Source organism: Hyla sarda, chromosome 9 (genome assembly GCF_029499605.1).
Source record: "Hyla sarda isolate aHylSar1 chromosome 9, aHylSar1.hap1, whole genome shotgun sequence".
Taxonomy (NCBI): Eukaryota; Metazoa; Chordata; class Amphibia; order Anura; family Hylidae; genus Hyla; species Hyla sarda.
The window spans coordinates 1-19,544 of NC_079197.1; the positions used below are offsets into that span (position 1 = coordinate 1).

The window sequence follows — 19,544 nt, forward strand, 5'->3', positions numbered from 1 at the left end:
GAGCAAGAAGAGAAGTGATACTGTGCAGAGTACATCGGGGCAAGAAGAGAAGTGATACTGTGCAGAGTACATCGGGGCAAGAAGAGAAGTGATACTGTGCATTGTACATCGGGGCAAGAAGAGAAGTGATACTGTGCATTGTACATCGGGGCAAGAAGAGAAGTGATACTGTGCATTGTACATCGGGGCAAGAAGAGAAGTGATACTGTGCATTGTACATCGGGGCAAGAAGAGAAGTGATACTGTGCAGAGTACATCGGGGCAAGAAGAGAAGTGATACTGTGCAGTGTACATCGGGGCAAGAAGAGAAGTGATACTGTGCAGTGTACATCGGGGCAAGAAGAGAAGTGATACTGTGCAGTGTACATCGGGGCAAGAGGAGAAGTGATACTGTGCAGTGTACATCGGGGCAAGAAGAGAAGTGATACTGTGCAGTGTCTATAGGGGAAAGAAGAGAAGTGATACTGTCCTGTGTACATCGGGGCAAGAAGAGAAGTGATACTGTGCAGTGTACATCGGGGCAAGAAGAGAAGTGATACTGTGCAGAGTACATCGGGGCAAGAAGAGAAGTGATACTGTGCAGAGTACATCGGGGCAAGAAGAGAAGTTATACTGTGCAGAGTACATCGGGGCAAGAAGAGAAGTGATACTGTGCAGTGTACATCGGGGCAAGAAGAGAAGTGATACTGTGCAGTGTCTATAGGGGAAATAAGAGAAGTGATACTGTGCAGTGTACATCGGGGCAAGAAGAGAAGTGATACTGTGCAGAGTACATCGGGGCAAGAAGAGAAGTGATACTGTGCAGTGTACATCGGGGCAAGAAGAGAAGTGATACTGTGCAGTGTCTATAGGGGAGAGAAGAGAAGTGATACTGTGCAGTGTACATCGGGGCAAGAAGAGAAGTGATACTGTGCAGAGTACATCGGGGCAAGAAGAGAAGTGATACTGTGCAGTGTACATCGGGGCAAGAAGAGAAGTGATACTGTGCAGAGTACATCGGGGCAAGAAGAGAAGTGATACTGTGCAGTGTTCATATGTTAAAAAACAACAACAAAACCAAATGTGGTGCTGTGCAATGTCCATAGATGTAACTTTCCGTATCTATAGTTGTACTGTGTCCATATATACAAAAGGAGAGAAGTGGTACTGCCCCTTTCCTCTTATCTCAAGAGGCGGTAAGTCCCCCATGTGGCGGTCTGAGCAGAGAATTTAACCCTTGAATCTACTCTAGAACCTTCTGGAATTTCCTGCGTCTGATACAGGAGTCATAACGGCAGAATGGGTGACATCCCACTGTCCACCACTAGATGGCGGCAACGATGAGGAGAAAAGGAAGAAGTACCACTTCTCTTATCCTGTATACTGGATGTATACACAGTACCACTTCTCTTATCCTGTATACTGGATGTATACACAGTACCACTTCTCTTATCCTGTATACTGGATGTATACACAGTACCACTTCTCTTATCCTGTATACTGGATGTATACACAGTACCACTTCTCTTATCCTGTATACTGGATGTATACACAGTACCACTTCTCTTATCCTGTATACTGGATGTATACACAGTACCACTTCTCTTATCCTGTATACTGGATGTATACACAGTACCACTTCTCTTATCCTGTATACTGGATGTATACACAGTACCACTTCTCTTATCCTGTATACTGGATGTATACACAGTACCACTTCTCTTATCCTGTATACTGGATGTATACACAGTACCACTTCTCTTATCCTGTATACTGGATGTATGCACAGTACCACTTCTCTTATCCTGTATACTGGATGTATGCACAGTACCACTTCTCTTATCCTGTATACTGGATGTATGCACAGTACCACTTCTCTTATCCTGTATACTGGATGTATGCACAGTACCACTTCTCTTATCCTGTATACTGGATGTATGCACAGTACCACTTCTCTTATCCTGTATACTGGATGTATGCACAGTACCACTTCTCTTATCCTGTATACTGGATGTATGCACAGTACCACTTCTCTTATCCTGTATCCTGGGTGTATAGACAGTGCACAGTACCACTTCTCTTATCCTGTATACTGGGTGTATAGACAGTGCACAGTACCACTTCTCTTATCCTGTATACTGGGTGTATAGACAGTGCACAGTACCACTTCTCTTATCCTGTATACTGGGTGTATAGACAGTGCACAGTACCACTTCTCTTATCCTGTATACTGGGTGTATGCACAGTACCACTTCTCTTATCCTGTATACTGGATGTATGCACAGTACCACTTCTCTTATCCTGTACACTGGGTGTATAGACAATGCACAGTACCACTTCTCTTATCCTGTATACTGGGTGTATAGACAATGCACAGTACCACTTCTCTTATCCTGTATCCTGGGTGTATACACAGTACACAGTACCACTTCTCTTATCCTGTATCCTGGGTGTATAGACAGTGCACAGTACCACTTCTCTTATCCTGTATACTGGGTGTATAGACAATGCACAGTGCCACTTCTCTTATCCTGTATACTGGGTGTATAGACAGTGCACAGTACCACTTCTCTTATCCTGTATACTGGGTGTATACAGTGCACAGTACCACTTCTCTTATCCTGTATACTGGGTGTATGCACAGTACCACTTCTCTTATCCTGTATACTGGGTGTATAGACAGTGCACAGTACCACTTCTCTTATCCTGTATACTCGGTGTATAGACAGTGCACAGTACCACTTCTCTTATCCTGTATACTGGGTGTATACACAGTACACAGTACCACTTCTCTTATCCTGTATACTGGGTGTATAGACAGTGCACAGTACCACTTCGCTTATCCTGTATACTGGGTGTATAGACAGTGCACAGTACCACTTCTCTTATCCTGTATACTGGGTGTATAGACAGTGCACAGTACCACTTCTCTTATCCTGTATACTGGGTGTATACACAGTACACAGTACCACTTCTCTTATCCTGTATACTGGGTGTATAGACAGTGCACAGTACCACTTCTCTTATCCTGTATACTGGGTGTATAGACAGTGCACAGTACCACTTCTCTTGGATGTATGGACAGTGCACAGTACCACTTCTCTTGGATGTACGGACAGTGCACAGTACCACTTCTCTTGGATGTACGGACAGTGCACAGTACCACTTCTCTTATCCTGTATACTGGGTGTATAGACAGTGCACAGTACCACTTCTCTTGGATGTACGGACACAGTGCACAGTACCACTTCTCTTGGATGTATGGACAGTGCACAGTACCACTTCTCTTAGATGTATGGACAGTGCACAGTACCACTTCTCTTGGATGTATGGACAGTGCACAGTACCACTTCTCTTGGATGTATGGACAGTACTCTCTGCCTGCTGGGGGTTATACTCCCCACTCTCTCTAGGATACACTGCACTACCTCCTCCGCCCAGCAGGGGGTGTCTGTAGATTATACTGCACCTCTCCTTGTAGTCCAGGAAGACTTGGCCGATGCTGCTGCCGCCGGACATAATGGACAGCTCGATGGTCCGCAGGAAGTTGAAGTGAACCTTTATAAGCTCCTGGAGGAAAGAACAGAGGAGGTCATGTGACCTGGACCGGATAACAATGACAGCAGAGCTCACAATCTACAGTGGTGGTCACATGGTAACGGTGCGGGCGCTCACCTCCAGGTTGATGAAGATGACGGTGATCTCCGCGGGGGGCAGGATCAGCTTGAGGGGTAACATGTAATTCTACAAGAGAAGACAGGACATTAGTGCGGGCAGTGAGGTCAGGGGTCACATGACACGTTATAGGGGGTCACATGACACGAGATAGGGGGTCACATGACACGAGATAGGGGGTCACATGACACGAGATAGGGGGTCACATGACACGAGATAGGGGGTCACATGACACGAGATAGGGGGTCACATGATAGGGGGTCACATGACATGAGATAGGGGGTCACATGACACGTTATAGGGGGTCACATGACACGAGATAGGGGGTCACATGACACGAGATAGGGGGGTCACATGACACGTTATAGGGGGTCACATGACACGAGATAGGGGGTCACATGATAGGGGTCACATGACACGTTATAGGGGTCACATGACACGTTATAGGGGATCACATGACACGTTATAGGGGGTCACATGACACGAGATAGGGGTCCCCCGCCCCTCACCAGTCGGATCTCCTCCAGCGTGTGGTAGTAGCGGTCCTCCGTCTCCCGGATCTCCAGCAGGCAGCAGTTCCTCTTGTCGTCTTCTGTCATTCCCATCTTCTGAGGAGACAAAGAAGAAACCAGAGATCAGTGTCCTGTGCAGTCCCATGTAACCGCTCCCGTCCTGTGCAGTCCCATGTAACCGCTCCCGTCCTGTGCAGTCCCATGTAACCGCTCCCGTCCTGTGCAGTCCCATGTAACCGCTCCCGTCCTGTGCAGTCCCATGTAACCGCTCCCGTCCTGTGCAGTCCCATGTAACCGCTCCCGTCCTGTGCAGTCCCATGTAACCGCTCCCGTCCTGTGCAGTCCCATGTAACCGCTCCCGTCCTGTGCAGTCCCATGTAACCGCTCCCTTCCTGTGCAGTCCCATGTAACCGCTCCCTTCCTGTGCAGTCCCATGTAACCGCTCCCTTCCTGTGCAGTCCCATGTAACCGCTCCCTTCCTGTGCAGTCCCATGTAACCGCTCCCTTCCTGTGCAGTCCCATGTAACCGCTCCCGTCCTGTGCAGTCCCATGTAACCGCTCCCTTCCTGTGCAGTCCCATGTAACCGCTCCCTTCCTGTGCAGTCCAATGTAACCGCTCCCGTCCTGTGCAGTCCCATGTAACCGCTGCCGTCCTGTGCAGTCCCATGTAACCGCTCCCGTCCTGTGCAGACAAATGTAACCGCTCCAGTCCTGTGCAGTCCCATGTAACTGTTTACAACAACCCCTTTAGTTCGGAATGCTGGGTGCGGGCTGCGAGGGTCATGACATCATGCCACACCCCCTCAATGTAAGTCTATGGGAGGGTGTGTGGCCACCACGCCCCCTCCCATAGACTTGCATTGAGGGGGCGTGTCTTTGTGTCCAGAGGGGTGTGGTCACGACGACACTACTCCCAGCGTTCGGACTAAATGTGTGCGGGGTGTGAGTACCCCTTTAAGTGTCTGTTCACACCTACAGGATCTGCTGCATATTATCTGGGAGCAGAATCGGCTGCACAAAATCTGCAGAACCTGTAGGTGTGAACAGACCCTTAGAATGTGACTGCCCCTGATAAGCCCCGTGCTCTGGAGAAACGTCGGGAGGCTAGCCAGGGATCTATTACATAGAAGTCATGTGATGGGAGGCTGCAGAAACACCTGACTCCCCGAAGTCAGTCACCATGTGATCCTGGTGTGGCGGTATTATTTAGTCATTATGTGATCGTGGTGTGGCGGTATTATTTAGTCACCATGTGATCCTGGTGTGGCGGTATTATTTAGTCATTATGTGATCCTGGTGTGGCGGTATTATTTAGTCATTATGTGATTGTGGTGTGGCGGTATTATTTAGTCATTATGTGATTGTGGTGTGGCGGTATTATTTAGTCATTATGTGATCGTGGTGTGGCGGTATTATTTAGTCACTATGTGATTGAGGTGTGGCGGTATTATTTTGTCATTATGTGATTGTGGTGTGGCGGTATTATTTAGTCACTATGTGATTGTGGTGTGGCGGTATTTTGTCACTATGTGATCCTGGTGTGGCGGTATTATTTAGTCACTATGTGATTGAGGTGTGGCGGTATTATTTAGTCACTATGTGATTGAGGTGTGGCGGTATTATTTTGTCATTATGTGATTGTGGTGTGGCGGTATTATTTAGTCATTATGTGATCGTGGTGTGGCGGTATTATTTAGTCACTATGTGATTGAGGTGTGGCGGTATTATTTTGTCATTATGTGATTGAGGTGTGGCGGTATTATTTTGTCATTATGTGATTGTGGTGTGGCGGTATTATTTAGTCACTATGTGATTGAGGTGTGGCGGTATTATTTTGTCATTATGTGATTGTGGTGTGGCGGTATTATTTAGTCACTATGTGATTGTGGTGTGGCGGTATTATTTAGTCATGTGATCCTGGTGTGGCGGTATTATTTTGTCATTATGTGATTGTGGTGTGGCGGTATTATTTAGTCACTATGTGATTGTGGTGTGGCGGTATTATTTAGTCATTATGTGATTGTGGTGTGGCGGTATTATTTAGTCACTATGTGATTGTGGTGTGGCGGTATTATTTAGTCAGGGGTTTATTGAGGGCCCCAGCTCAGTCAGTTGTTTCTTATCCCAGGAGGGCGGAGACCATGACGCCCCTTCACCTGACCACATGAAGAAACATAACATGTTACACACATGACGCAGAGCGCCCCCTTACCTGCATGTACCGAATCTGCAGCGAGGAGAAGGAGACGAGAGAACAGTGAAAAGGACATTTATATCATAATTATAATGGATGACATGCGGGGCTTATAGTCCTACTGCTCCCAATACTATTAATACTAAGGTGGAGATGTATATGGCGGGGGAGGTCACTGAGGGTGGAGATGTATATGGCGGGGGAGGTCACTGGGGGGTGGAGATGTAGATGGCGGGGGAGGTCACTGGGGGGTGGAGATGTAGATGGCGGGGGAGGTCACAGAGGGTGGAGATGTAGATGGCGGGGGAGGTCACTGAGGGTGGAGATGTAGATGGCGGGGGATGTCACTGAGGGTGGAGATGTAGATGGCGGGGGATGTCACTGAGGGTGGAGATGTATATGGCGGGGGAGGTCACTGGGGGGTGGAGATATAGATGGCGGGGGAGGTCACAGGGGGTGGAGATGTAGATGGCGGGGGAGGTCACTGGGGGGTGGAGATGTATATGGCGGGGGAGGTCACAGGGGGTGGAGATGTAGATGGCGGGGGAGGTCACTGGGGGGTTTAGATGTATATGGCGGGAGAGGTCACTGGGGGGTGGAGATGTAGATGGCGGGGGAGGTCACAGAGGGTGGAGATGTAGATGGCGGGGGAGGTCACTGAGGGTGGAGATGTAGATGGCGGGGGATGTCACTGAGGGTGGAGATATAGATGGCGGGGGAGGTCACTGGCGGTGTAGATGGCGGGGGAGGTCACTGAGGGTGGAGATGTATATGGCGGGGGAGGTCACAGGGTGGAGATGTATATGGCGGGGGAGGTCACTGGGGGGTGGAGATGTAGATGTAGATGGCGGGGGAGGTCACTGGGGGTGGAGATGTCGAGGGCGGGGGAGGTCACTGGGGGGTGGAGATGTATATGGCGGGGGAGGTCACTGGGGGGTGGAGATGTAGATGGCGGGGGAGGTCACTGGGGGGTGGAGATGTAGATGGCGGGGGAGGTCACTGGGGGGTGGAGATGTAGATGGCGGGGGAGGTCACTGGGGGGTGGAGATGTATATGGCGGGGGAGGTCACTGGGGGGTGGAGATGTAGATGGCGGGGGAGGTCACTGGGGGGTTTAGATGTATATGGCGGGAGAGGTCACTGGGGGGTGGAGATGTAGATGGCGGGGGAGGTCACAGAGGGTGGAGATGTAGATGGCGGGGGAGGTCACTGGCGGTGTAGATGGCGGGGGAGGTCACTGAGGGTGGAGATGTATATGGCGGGGGAGGTCACTGAGGGTGGAGATGTATATGGCGGGGGAGGTCACAGGGTGGAGATGTAAATGGCGGGGGAGGTCACTGGGGGGTGGAGATGTAGATGTAGATGGCGGGGGAGGTCACTGGGGGTGGAGATGTCGAGGGCGGGGGAGGTCACTGGGGGGTGGAGATGTATATGGCGGGGGAGGTCACTGAGGGTGGAGATGTAGATGGCGGGGGAGGTCACTGGGGGGTGGAGATGTAGATGGCGGGGGAGGTCACTGGGGGGTGGAGATGTAGATGGCGGGGGAGGTCACTGGGGGGTGGAGATGTAGATGGCGGGGGAGGTCACTGGGGGGTGGAGATGTAGATGGCGGGGGAGGTCACAGAGGGTGGAGATGTATATGGCGGGGGAGGTCACTGGGGGGTGGAGATGTATATGGCGGGGGAGGTCACTGGGGGGTTTAGATGTATATGGCGGGGGAGGTCACTGGGGGTGGAGATGTATATGGCGGGGGAGGTCACTGAGGGTGGAGATGTATATGGCGGGGGAGGTCACTGGGGGGTGGAGATATAGATGGCGGGGGAGGTCACTGGGGGGTGGAGATGTAGATGGCGGGGGAGGTCACTGGGGGGTGGAGATGTAGATGGCGGGGGAGGTCACTGAGGGTGGAGATGTATATGGCGGGGGAGGTCACTGAGGGTGGAGATGTATATGGCGGGGGAGGTCACTGGGGGGTGGAGATGTAGATGGCGGGGGAGGTCACTGAGGGTGGAGATATAGATGGCGGGGGAGGTCACTGGCGGTGTAGATGGCGGGGGAGGTCACTGGCGGTGTAGATGGCGGGGGAGGTCACTGGGGGTGGAGATGTATATGGCGGGGGAGGTCACTGAGGGTGGAGATGTATATGGCGGGGGAGGTCACTGGGGGGTGGAGATGTATATTGCGGGGGAGGTCACTGGGGGGTGGAGATGTATATTGCGGGGGAGGTCACTGGGGGTGGAGATATAGATGGCGGGGGAGATCACTGGGGGGTGGAGATGTAGATGGCGGGGGAGATCACTGGGGGGTGGAGATGTAGATGGCGGGGAGGACACTGGCGGTGTCGATGGCGGGGAAGTCACTGGCGGTGTAGATGGCGGGGGAGGTCACTGGCAGTGTCGATGGCGGGGGAGGTCACTGGCAGTGTCGATGGCGGGGTAGGTCACTGGCAGTGTCGATGGCGGGGTAGGTCACTGGCAGTGTCGATGGCGGGGTAGGTCACTGGCAGTGTCGATGGCGGGGTAGGTCACTGGCAGTGTCGATGGCGGGGTAGGTCACTGGCAGTGTCGATGGCGGGGTAGGTCACTGGCAGTGTCGATGGCGGGGGAGGTCACTGGAGGTGTCGATGGCGGGGGAGGTCACTGGCAGTGTCGATGGCGGGGGAGGTCACTGGCAGTGTCGATGGCGGGGGAGGTCACTGGCAGTGTCGATGGCGGGGGAGGTCACTGGCAGTGTCGATGGCGGGGGAGGTCACTGGCAGTGTCGATGGCGGGGGAGGTCACTGGCAGTGTCGATGGCGGGGTAGGTCACTGGCGGTGTCGATGGCGGGGTAGGTCACTGGCGGTGTCGATGGCGGGGGAGTCACTAGCAGTGTAGATGGCGGTATAGATGGCGGGGGAGTCACTAGCAGTGTAGATGGCGGTATAGATGGCGGGGGAGTCACTAGCAGTGTAGATGGCGGTATAGATGGCGGGGGAGTCACTAGCAGTGTAGATGGCGGGGGAGTCACTGGCTGTGTAGATGGCGGTATAGATGGCGGGGGAGTCACTAGCAGTGTAGATGGCGGTATAGATGGTGGGGGAGTCACTGGCTGTGTAGATGGCGGGGGAGTCACTGGCTGTGTAGATGGCGGGGGAGTCACTGGCTGTGTAGATGGCGGGGTAGGTCACTGGCGGTGTAGATGGCGGTGTAGATGGCGGGGGGAGTCACTGGCGGTGTAGATGGCGGGGGGAGTCACTAGCAGTGTAGATGGCGGTATAGATGGCGGGGGAGTCACTAGCAGTGTAGATGGCGGGGGAGTCACTGGCTGTGTAGATGGCGGGGGAGTCACTGGCTGTGTAGATGGCGGGGGAGTCACTGGCTGTGTAGATGGCGGGGGAGTCACTGGCTGTGTAGATGGCGGGGGAGTCACTGGCTGTGTAGATGGCGGTGTAGATGGCGGGGGAGTCACTGGCTGTGTAGATGGCGGTGTAGATGGCGGGGTAGGTCACTGGCGGTGTAGATGGCGGGGTAGATGGCGGGGGGAGTCACTGGCGGTGTAGATGGCGGCACTCACCATGGGTTGTTGATTCTCCACCTTGATGATGTCTTCGTAAATGTCGTCCTCCTCGCAGGGAACATCGTACGTGTCGTTCTCCCCCAAATCATGCTCACTGTGGAGAGAAGAGACACGGGTAGAGAGGGGACAGACATCGCCAGACTGGGCGCCACCAACATGTCCTAGGGGGAGGAGCCTCAAGCCACAGGCCAACAGGAAGTAAGTGACCCAATTGTATCAAGTCTTCAGAATCCTCAGATAGGAGTCTACAGTCCAGACCGACACATTGTAACAAACCATCAGGCCAGGAGAGATTTGTGCTGATCACCTCTGCACTGACACATTGTAACAGCCCTTCAGCTGAGAACAGACCTGATCATTACATATGGCTGCACATTGATCACAGTACAGGGGTCCCGCCATTCTTCGTCCTGGCGACCTCCCTGATATATGACAACATGGCGGCTCCATCGTCTGATTAACTAGACAAGCGCCCGTCTGCTCCATCTGTCGGCTCCGCTACCGGTTTAATTGGAAGTGGCGCTTTCCCGGCCGCCATCTGCCCGATAATATCCATCAATGACAGACGAAGAGCCGCTTTAGATTAAGGAGAAATATCGCAGGCGGCGGGCAGAGGCGCTAAAACAGCGATCATATCTACTGTCCGCCATAGAGGATAATAAACCCTGATATCGTAGGGTGGCACATGGGACTGCGGTATAGTTAAGAACGGCGCGCGGGGGGGGGGGGGGGGGGGTGTGTGTGGCACTGAGGTATAGTGAAGAATGGCGCAGGGGGGGCACTGGGGTATAGTGAAGAATGGCGCGGGGGTGTGTGGCACTGGGGTATAGTGAAGAATGGCGCGGGGGGTGTGGCACTGGGGTATAGTGAAGAATGGCGCAGGGGGGCACTGGGGTATAGTGAAGAATGGCGCGGGGGGTGTGTGGCACTGGGGTATAGTGAAGAATGGCGCAGGGGGGGCACTGGGGTATAGTGAAGAATGGCGCGGGGGTGTGTGGCACTGGGGTATAGTGAAGAATGGCGCGGGGGGTGTGGCACTGGGGTATAGTGAAGAATGGCGCGGGGGGTGTGGCACTGGGGTATAGTGAAGAATGGCGCGGGGGTGTGTGGCACTGGGTATAGTGAAGAATGGCGCGGGGGTGTGTGTGGCACTGGGTATAGTGAAGAATGGCGCGGGGGTGTGTGGCACTGGGGTATAGTGAAGAATGGCGCGGGGGTGTGTGGCACTGGGGTATAGTGAAGAATGGCGCGGGGGTGTGTGGCACTGGGGTATAGTGAAGAATGGCGCAGGGGTGTGTGGCACTGGGTATAGTGAAGAATGGCGCGGGGGTGTGTGGCACTGGGGTATAGTGAAGAATGGCACGGGGGTGTGTGGCACTGGGGTATAGTGAAGAATGGCGCGGGGGTGTGTGGCACTGGGTATAGTGAAGAATGGCGCGGGGGTGTGTGGCACTGGGTATAGTGAAGAATGGTGCGGGGGGGTGTGTGGCACTGGGGTATAGTGAAGAATGGCGCAGGGGTGTGTGGCACTGGGGTATAGTGAAGAATGGCACGGGGGTGTGTGGCACTGGGGTATAGTGAAGAATGGCACGGGGGTGTGTGGCACTGGGGTATAGTGAAGAATGGCGCAGGGGTGTGTGGCACTGGGGTATAGTGAAGAATGGTGCAGGGGTGTGTGGCACTGGGGTATAGTGAAGAATGGTGCAGGGGGGTGTGGCACTGGGGTATAGTGAAGAATGGCGCAGGGGGGTGTGTGGCACTGGGGTATAGTGAAGAATGGCGCAGGGGGGTGTGTGGCACTGGGTATAGTGAAGAATGGCGCGGGGGTGTGTGGCACTGGGTATAGTGAAGAATGGCGCGGGGGTGTGTGGCACTGGGGTATAGTGAAGAATGGCGCGGGGGTGTGTGTGGCACTGGGTATAGTGAAGAATGGTGCAGGGGTGTGTGGCACTGGGGTATAGTGAAGAATGGCGCAGGGGGGGCACTGGGGTATAGTGAAGAATGGCGCGGGGGGTGTGTGGCACTGGGGTATAGTGAAGAATGGCGCGGGGGTGTGTGGCACTGGGGTATAGTGAAGAATGGCGCAGGGGTGTGTGGCACTGGGGTATAGTGAAGAATGGCGCAGGGGTGTGTGGCACTGGGGTATAGTGAAGAATGGCGCGGGGGGTGTGGCACTGGGTATAGTGAAGAATGGCGCAGGGGTGTGTGGCACTGGGTATAGTGAAGAATGGCGCGGGGGGTGTGGCACTGGGTATAGTGAAGAATGGCGCAGGGGTGTGTGGCACTGGGTATAGTGAAGAATGGCGCAGGGGTGTGTGGCACTGGGGTATAGTGAAGAATGGTGCAGGGGGGTGTGGCACTGGGGTATAGTGAAGAATGGTGCAGGGGGGTGTGGCACTGGGGTATAGTGAAGAATGGCGCAGGGGTGTGTGGCACTGGGGTATAGTGAAGAATGGTGCAGGGGGGTGTGGCACTGGGGTATAGTGAAGAATGGCGCGGGGGTGTGTGGCACTGGGTATAGTGAAGAATGGCGCAGGGGTGTGTGGCACTGGGGTATAGTGAAGAATGGCGCAGGGGGGTGTGGCACTGGGGTATAGTGAAGAATGGCGCGGGGGTGTGTGGCACTGGGGTATAGTGAAGAATGGTGCAGGGGGGTGTGGCACTGGGGTATAGTGAAGAATGGCGCGGGGGTGTGTGGCACTGGGGTATAGTGAAGAATGGCGCAGGGGTGTGTGGCACTGGGGTATAGTGAAGAATGGCGCAGGGGTGTGTGGCACTGGGGTATAGTGAAGAATGGCGCGGGGGGTGTGGCACTGGGTATAGTGAAGAATGGCGCAGGGGTGTGTGGCACTGGGTATAGTGAAGAATGGCGCAGGGGGGGCACTGGGGTATAGTGAAGAATGGCGTGGGGGGAGGGGTGGTGGCACTGGGGTATAGTGAAGAATGGCGCGGGGGGCGTTGGACCAGGGTACAGATTTCCTGTGGATTTTTGCGCCATTATTGACAGACCCTTTTAGAGAATTATCAAGAAACAAACAAATCCCACGGTTAACCCTGCGATGGCCGCCATGGATGGTTTTGCTCATGTCCCCCACTATAAACAAGAAACAAGTCGGCTCCTAATCAGCGGGAGAGAAGGGGTTAACAGCTGGTGATGTTTCCCTTGTGGCGTCCGGTGAAGCGTGCGGTTCAGGCGCGGCGCAGGTTGTCGGCACAGCTCAGCCAGATGCTACATTTTGCCTCAGGTGACGACTCGGAGCCCAAAATCATTCCGACCGGAGGGGGAAAGATGTCAGAGGAGAGCGAGCGGGAGGACGACCAACACTGCTATCCAGAGCATCACATGACCCTCAGAGGAGACAGAGGAACAGCAGAATAGTGAGTGCAGCTCTGGAGGAGAAGACAGGATGTAACAGCAGAATAGTGAGTGCAGCTCTGGAGGATAAGACATGATGTAACAGCAGAATAGTGAGTGCAGCTCTGGAGGAGAAGACAGGATGTAACAGCAGAATAGTGAGTGCAGCTCTGGAGGAGAAGACAGGATGTAACAGCAGAATAGTGAGTGCAGCTCTGGAGGAGAAGACAGGATGTAACAGCAGAATAGTGAGTGCAGCTCTGGAGGAGAAGACAGGATGTAACAGCAGAATAGTGAGTGCAGCTCTGGAGGATAAGACATGATATAACAGCAGAATAGTGAGTGCAGCTCTGGAGGATAAGACATGATGTAACAGCAGAATAGTGAGTGCAGCTCTGGAGGATAAGACAGGATGTAACAGCAGAATAGTGAGTGCAGCTCTGGAGGATAAGACAGGATGTAACAGCAGAATAGTGAGTGCAGCTCTGGAGGATAAGACATGATGTAACAGCAGAATAGTGAGTGCAGCTCTGGATGAGAAGACATGATATAACGGCAGAATAGTGAGTGCAGCTCTGGAGGAGAAGACAGGATGTAACAGCAGAATAGTGAGTGCAGCACTGGAGGATAAGACATGATGTAACAGCAGAATAGTGAGTGCAGCTCTGGAGGATAAGACAGGATATAACAGCAGAATAGTGAGTACAGCTCTGGAGGATAAGACATGATGTAACAGCAGAATAGTGAGTGCAGCTCTGGAGGATAAGACAGGATATAACAGCAGAATAGTGAGTACAGCTCTGGAGGATAAGACATGATGTAACAGCAGAATAGTGAGTGCAGCTCTGGAGGATAAGACATGATTAACAGCAGAATAGTGAGTGCAGCTCTGGAGGATAAGACCTGATGTAACAGCAGAATAGTGAGTGCAGCTCTGGAGGATAAGACCTGATGTAACAGCAGAATAGTGAGTGCAGCTCTGGAGGATAAGACCTGATGTAACATCAGAATAGTGAGTGCAGCTCTGGAGGATAAGACACGATGTAACAGTAGAATAGTGAGTGCAGCTCTGGAGGATAAGACATGATGTAACAGCAGAATAGTGAGTGCAGTACTGGGGGATAAGACATGATGTATCAGCAGAATAGTGAGTGCAGCTCTGGAGGATAAGACAGGATGTAACATCAGAATAGTGAGTGCAGCTCTGGAAGATAAGACAGGATGTAACAGCAGAATAGTGAGTGCAGCTCTGGAGGATAAGACATGATGTAACAGCAGAATAGTGAGTGCAGCTCTGGAGGATAAGACATGATGTAACAGCAGAATAGTGAGTGCAGCTCTGGAGGATAAGACATGATGTAACAGCAGAATAGTGAGTGCAGCTCTGGATGAGAAGACATGATATAACAGCAGAATAGTGAGTGCAGCTCTGGAAGATAAGACAGGATGTAACAGCAGAATAGTGAGTGCAGCTCTGGAGAATAAGACAGGATGTAACAGCAGAATAGTGAGTGCAGCTCTGGAGGATAAGACATGATGTAACAGCAGAATAGTGAGTGCAGCTCTGGAGGATAAGACAGGATGTAACAGCAGAATAGTGAGTGCAGCTCTGGAGGATAAGACAGGATGTAACATCCTGGGGTGGAGTGTGAGTTGCATAGTACATATGGCGGAGTGTGTTCGGAGTCATGTGACCGGCGGTGGTTACTCACTCGGCGAGCTCCTCCAGGCTCCGGTACACGTCGTCCTCATTCTCCGTTGTGTCTTCTGACGGGAACGATCTGCATGGAAAGAAAATAAGGAATTAAGACACGAAGAAGGAAACACAAAGAAGAAGGAAACAGGAAGAAGGAGGAAACACAAAGAAGAAGGAAACAGGAAGAAGGAGGAAACAGGAAGAAGGAGGAAACACGAAGAAGAAGGAAACAGGAAGAAGGAGGAAACAGGAAGAAGAAGGAAAGAGGGAGAAGGAGGAAACAGGAAGAAGGAGGAAACAGGAAGAAGGAGGAAACAGGAAGAAGAAGGAAACAGGAAGAAGGAGGAAACAGGAAGAAGGAGGAAACAGGAAGAAGGAGGAAACAGGAAGAAGGAGGAAACAGGAAGAAGAAGGAAACAGGAAGGAGGAAACACAAAGAAGGAAACAGGAAGAAGGAGGAAACAGGAAGAAGGAGGAAACAGGAAGAAGGAGGAAACAGGAAGAAGAAGGAAAGAGGGAGAAGGAGGAAAGAGGGAGAAGGAGGAAAGAGGGAGAAGGAGGAAACAGGAAGAAGAAGGAAACACAAAGAAGGAAACAGGAAGAAGAAGGAAACAGGAAGAAGGAGGAAACAGGAAGAAGAAGGAAACAGGAAGGAGGAAACACAAAGAAGGAAACAGGAAGAAGGAGGAAACAGGAAGAATAAGGAAACAAAGAAGAAGGAAAAAGGAAGAAGAAGGAAACAGGAAGAAGGAGGAAACAGGAAGAAGGAAACACAAAGAAGGAGGAAACAGGAAGAAGGAGGAAACAGGAAGAAGAAGGAAACAGGAAGAAGGAAACACAAAGAAGGAGGAAACAGGAAGAATAAGGAAACACAAAGGAGGAAACAGGAAGAAGAAGGAAAGAGGGAGAAGGAGGAAACAGGAAGAAGGAGGAAACAGGAAGAAGGAGGAAACAGGAAGAAGGAGGAAACAGGAAGAAGGAAACACGAAGAAGGAGGAAACAGGAAGAAGGAGGAAACAGGAAGAAGGAGGAAACAGGAAGAAGGAGGAAACAGGAAGAAGGAGGAAACAGGAAGAAGGAGGAAACAGGAAGAAGGAGGAAACAGGAAGAAGAAGGAAAGAGGGAGAAGGAGGAAACAGGAAGAAGAAGGAAAGAGGGAGAAGGAGGAAACAGGAAGAAGGAGGAAACAGGAAGAAGGAGGAAACAGGAAGAAGGAGGAAACAGGAAGAAGGAGGAAACAGGAAGAAGAAGGAAAGAGGAAGAAGGAGGAAACAGGAAGAAGAAGGAAAGAGGGAGAAGGAGGAAACAGGAAGAAGGAGGAAACAGGAAGAAGAAGGAAACACAAAGAAGAAGGAAACAGGAAGAAGAAGGAAACAGGAAGAAGAAGGAAAGAGGGAGAAGGAGGAAACAGGAAGAAGGAGGAAACAGGAAGAAGGAGGAAACAGGAAGAAGGAGGAAACAGGAAGAAGGAGGAAACAGGAAGAAGGAAACACAAAGAAGAAGAAGGAAACAGGAAGAAGGAGGAAACAGGAAGAAGAAGGAAAGAGGGAGAAGGAGGAAACAGGAAGAAGGAGGAAACAGGAAGGAGGAAACAGGAAGAAGAAGGAAACACAAAGAAGAAGGAAACAGGAAGAAGGAGGAAACAGGGAGAAGAAGGAAAGAGGGAGAAGGAGGAAACAGGAAGAAGAAGGAAAGAGGAAGAAGGAGGAAACAGGAAGAAGAAGGAAAGAGGGAGAAGGAGGAAACAGGAAGAAGGAGGAAACAGGAAGAAGGAGGAAACAGGAAGAAGAAGGAAACACAAAGAAGGAGGAAACAGGAAGAAGAAGGAAAGAGGGAGAAGGAGGAAACAGGAAGAAGGAGGAAACAGGAAGAAGGAGGAAACAGGAAGAAGGAGGAAACAGGAAGAAGGAGGAAACAGGAAGAAGAAGGAAACAGGAAGAAGAAGGAAACAGGAAGAAGGAGGAAACAGGAAGAAGGAGGAAAGAGGGAGAAGGAGGAAAGAGGGAGAAGGAGGAAACAGGGAGAAGGAGGAAACAGGAAGAAGAAGGAAACACAAAGAAGGAAACAGGAAGAAGAAGGAAACAGGAAGAAGGAGGAAACAGGAAGAAGAAGGAAACAGGAAGGAGGAAACACAAAGAAGAAGGAAACAGGAAGGAGGAAACAGGAAGAATAAGGAAACAAAGAAGAAGGAAACAGGAAGAAGAAGGAAACAGGAAGAAGAAGGAAACAGGAAGAAGGAGGAAACAGGAAGAAGGAAACACAAAGAAGGAGGAAACAGGAAGAAGGAGGAAACAGGAAGAAGGAGGAAACAGGAAGAAGGAGGAAACAGGAAGAAGAAGGAAACAGGAAGAAGGAGGAAACAGGGAGAAGGAGGAAACAGGAAGAAGGAGGAAACAGGAAGAAGGAGGAAACAGGAAGAAGAAGGAAAGAGGAAGAAGGAGGAAACAGGAAGAAGAAGGAAAGAGGGAGAAGGAGGAAACAGGAAGAAGGAGGAAACACGAAGAAGGAGGAAACAGGAAGAAGGAGGAAACAGGAAGAAGGAGGAAACAGGAAGAAGGAGGAAACAGGAAGAAGGAGGAAACAGGAAGAAGAAGGAAACAGGAAGGAGGAAACACAAAGAAGGAAACAGGAAGAAGGAGGAAACAGGAAGAAGGAGGAAACAGGAAGAAGGAGGAAACAGGAAGAAGAAGGAAAGAGGGAGAAGGAGGAAAGAGGGAGAAGGAGGAAAGAGGGAGAAGGAGGAAACAGGAAGAAGAAGGAAACACAAAGAAGGAAACAGGAAGAAGAAGGAAACAGGAAGAAGGAGGAAACAGGAAGAAGAAGGAAACAGGAAGGAGGAAACACAAAGAAGGAAACAGGAAGAAGGAGGAAACAGGAAGAATAAGGAAACAAAGAAGAAGGAAAAAGGAAGAAGAAGGAAACAGGAAGAAGGAGGAAACAGGAAGAAGGAAACACAAAGAAGGAGGAAACAGGAAGAAGGAGGAAACAGGAAGAAGAAGGAAACAGGAAGAAGGAAACACAAAGAAGGAGGAAACAGGAAGAATAAGGAAACACAAAGGAGGAAACAGGAAGAAGAAGGAAAGAGGGAGAAGGAGGAAACAGGAAGAAGGAGGAAACAGGAAGAAGGAGGAAACAGGAAGAAGGAGGAAACAGGAAGAAGGAAACACGAAGAAGGAGGAAACAGGAAGAAGGAGGAAACAGGAAGAAGGAGGAAACAGGAAGAAGGAGGAAACAGGAAGAAGGAGGAAACAGGAAGAAGGAGGAAACAGGAAGAAGGAGGAAACAGGAAGAAGGAGGAAACAGGAAGAAGAAGGAAACAGGAAGAAGAAGGAAACAGGAAGAAGAAGGAAACAGGAAGAAGAAGGAAACAGGAAGAAGGAGGAAACACAAAGAAGGAGGAAACAGGAAGAAGGAGGAAACAGGAAGAAGAAGGAAACAGGAAGAAGAAGGAAACAGGAAGACGGAGGAAACAGGAAGGAGGAACCCCAAACACAAAGAAGGAGGAACCCCAAAGAAGGAGGAACCCCAAAGAAGGAGGAACCCCAAAGAAGGAGGAACCCCAAAGAAGAAGGAACCCCAAAGAAGAAGGAACCCCAAAGAAGAAGGAACCCCAAAGAAGAAGCAAACCCAAAGAAGAAGGAACCCCAAAGAAGCAAACACAAAGAAGAAGGAACCCCAAAGAAGGAGGAACCCCAAAGAAGGAGGAACCCCAAAGAAGGAGGAACCCCAAAGAAGGAGGAACCCCAAAGAAGGAAGAACCCCAAAGAAGGAAGAAACACCAAAGAAGGAGGAAACACCAAAGAAGGAGGAAACACAAAGGAGGAAACACAAAGAAGAAGGAAACACAAAGAAGAAGGAAACACAAAGAAGAAGGAAACACAAAGAAGAAGGAAACACAAAGAAGAAGGAAACACAAAGAAGAAGGAAACACAAAGAAGGAGGAAACACAAAGAAGGAGGAAACACAAAGAAGGAGGAAACACAAAGAAGAAGGAAACACAAAGAAGAAGGAAACACAAAGAAGAAGGAAACACAAAGAAGAAGGAAACACAAAGAAGAAGGAAACACAAAGAAGGAGGAAACACAAAGAAGGAGGAAACACAAAGAAGGAGGAAACACAAAGAAGGAGGAAACACAAAGAAGGAGGAAACACAAAGAAGGAGGAAACACAAAGAAGGAGGAAACACAAAGAAGGAGGAAACACAAAGAAGGAGGAAACACAAAGAAGGAGGAAACACAAAGAAGGAGGAAACACAAAGAAGGAGGAAACACAAAGAAGAAGGAAACACAAAGAAGAAGGAAACACAAAGAAGGAAACAGGAAGAAGGAAACAGGAAGAAGGAAACATGACATCACAGCTACCCAGACAGGAGGGGGATAAATCTGAACCATATAAGGGATATCAGAGAGGTTCCCCTTTATATGCCCAATCAAGGACACTGGGAATCCTGGTCTGAAGAGTGCAGTTACCATGGCAACAGTGTTGCGCAAATTTACATTTTTTACAAATTTACAAGAAGGAAACACAAAGAAGGGCAGGGGGAGCCGCCGCTGATCTCCAGGACAGGGGGAGCCGCCA

General features: G+C 50.9%; 1 protein-coding gene across 5 annotated transcripts in view; it reads right to left on the reverse strand.

The window, feature by feature from the left end:
* Positions 1-3,448: 3,448 nt before the first annotated feature.
* Positions 3,449-19,544, reverse strand: part of VAV2 (vav guanine nucleotide exchange factor 2) — a gene marked incomplete at its 3' end in the record, with an annotated part of 122,489 nt that continues 106,393 nt past the window's right edge. For 2 of the 5 annotated variants that reach the window (XM_056538562.1, XM_056538561.1), the window contains 6 exon segments: positions 3,449-3,549; positions 3,655-3,723; positions 4,164-4,262; positions 6,379-6,393; positions 9,913-10,009; positions 14,983-15,051. In XM_056538562.1, the coding sequence (XP_056394537.1) occupies positions 3,449-3,549; positions 3,655-3,723; positions 4,164-4,262; positions 6,379-6,393; positions 9,913-10,009; positions 14,983-15,051 (450 nt within the window). 5 annotated transcript variants of the gene reach the window in all.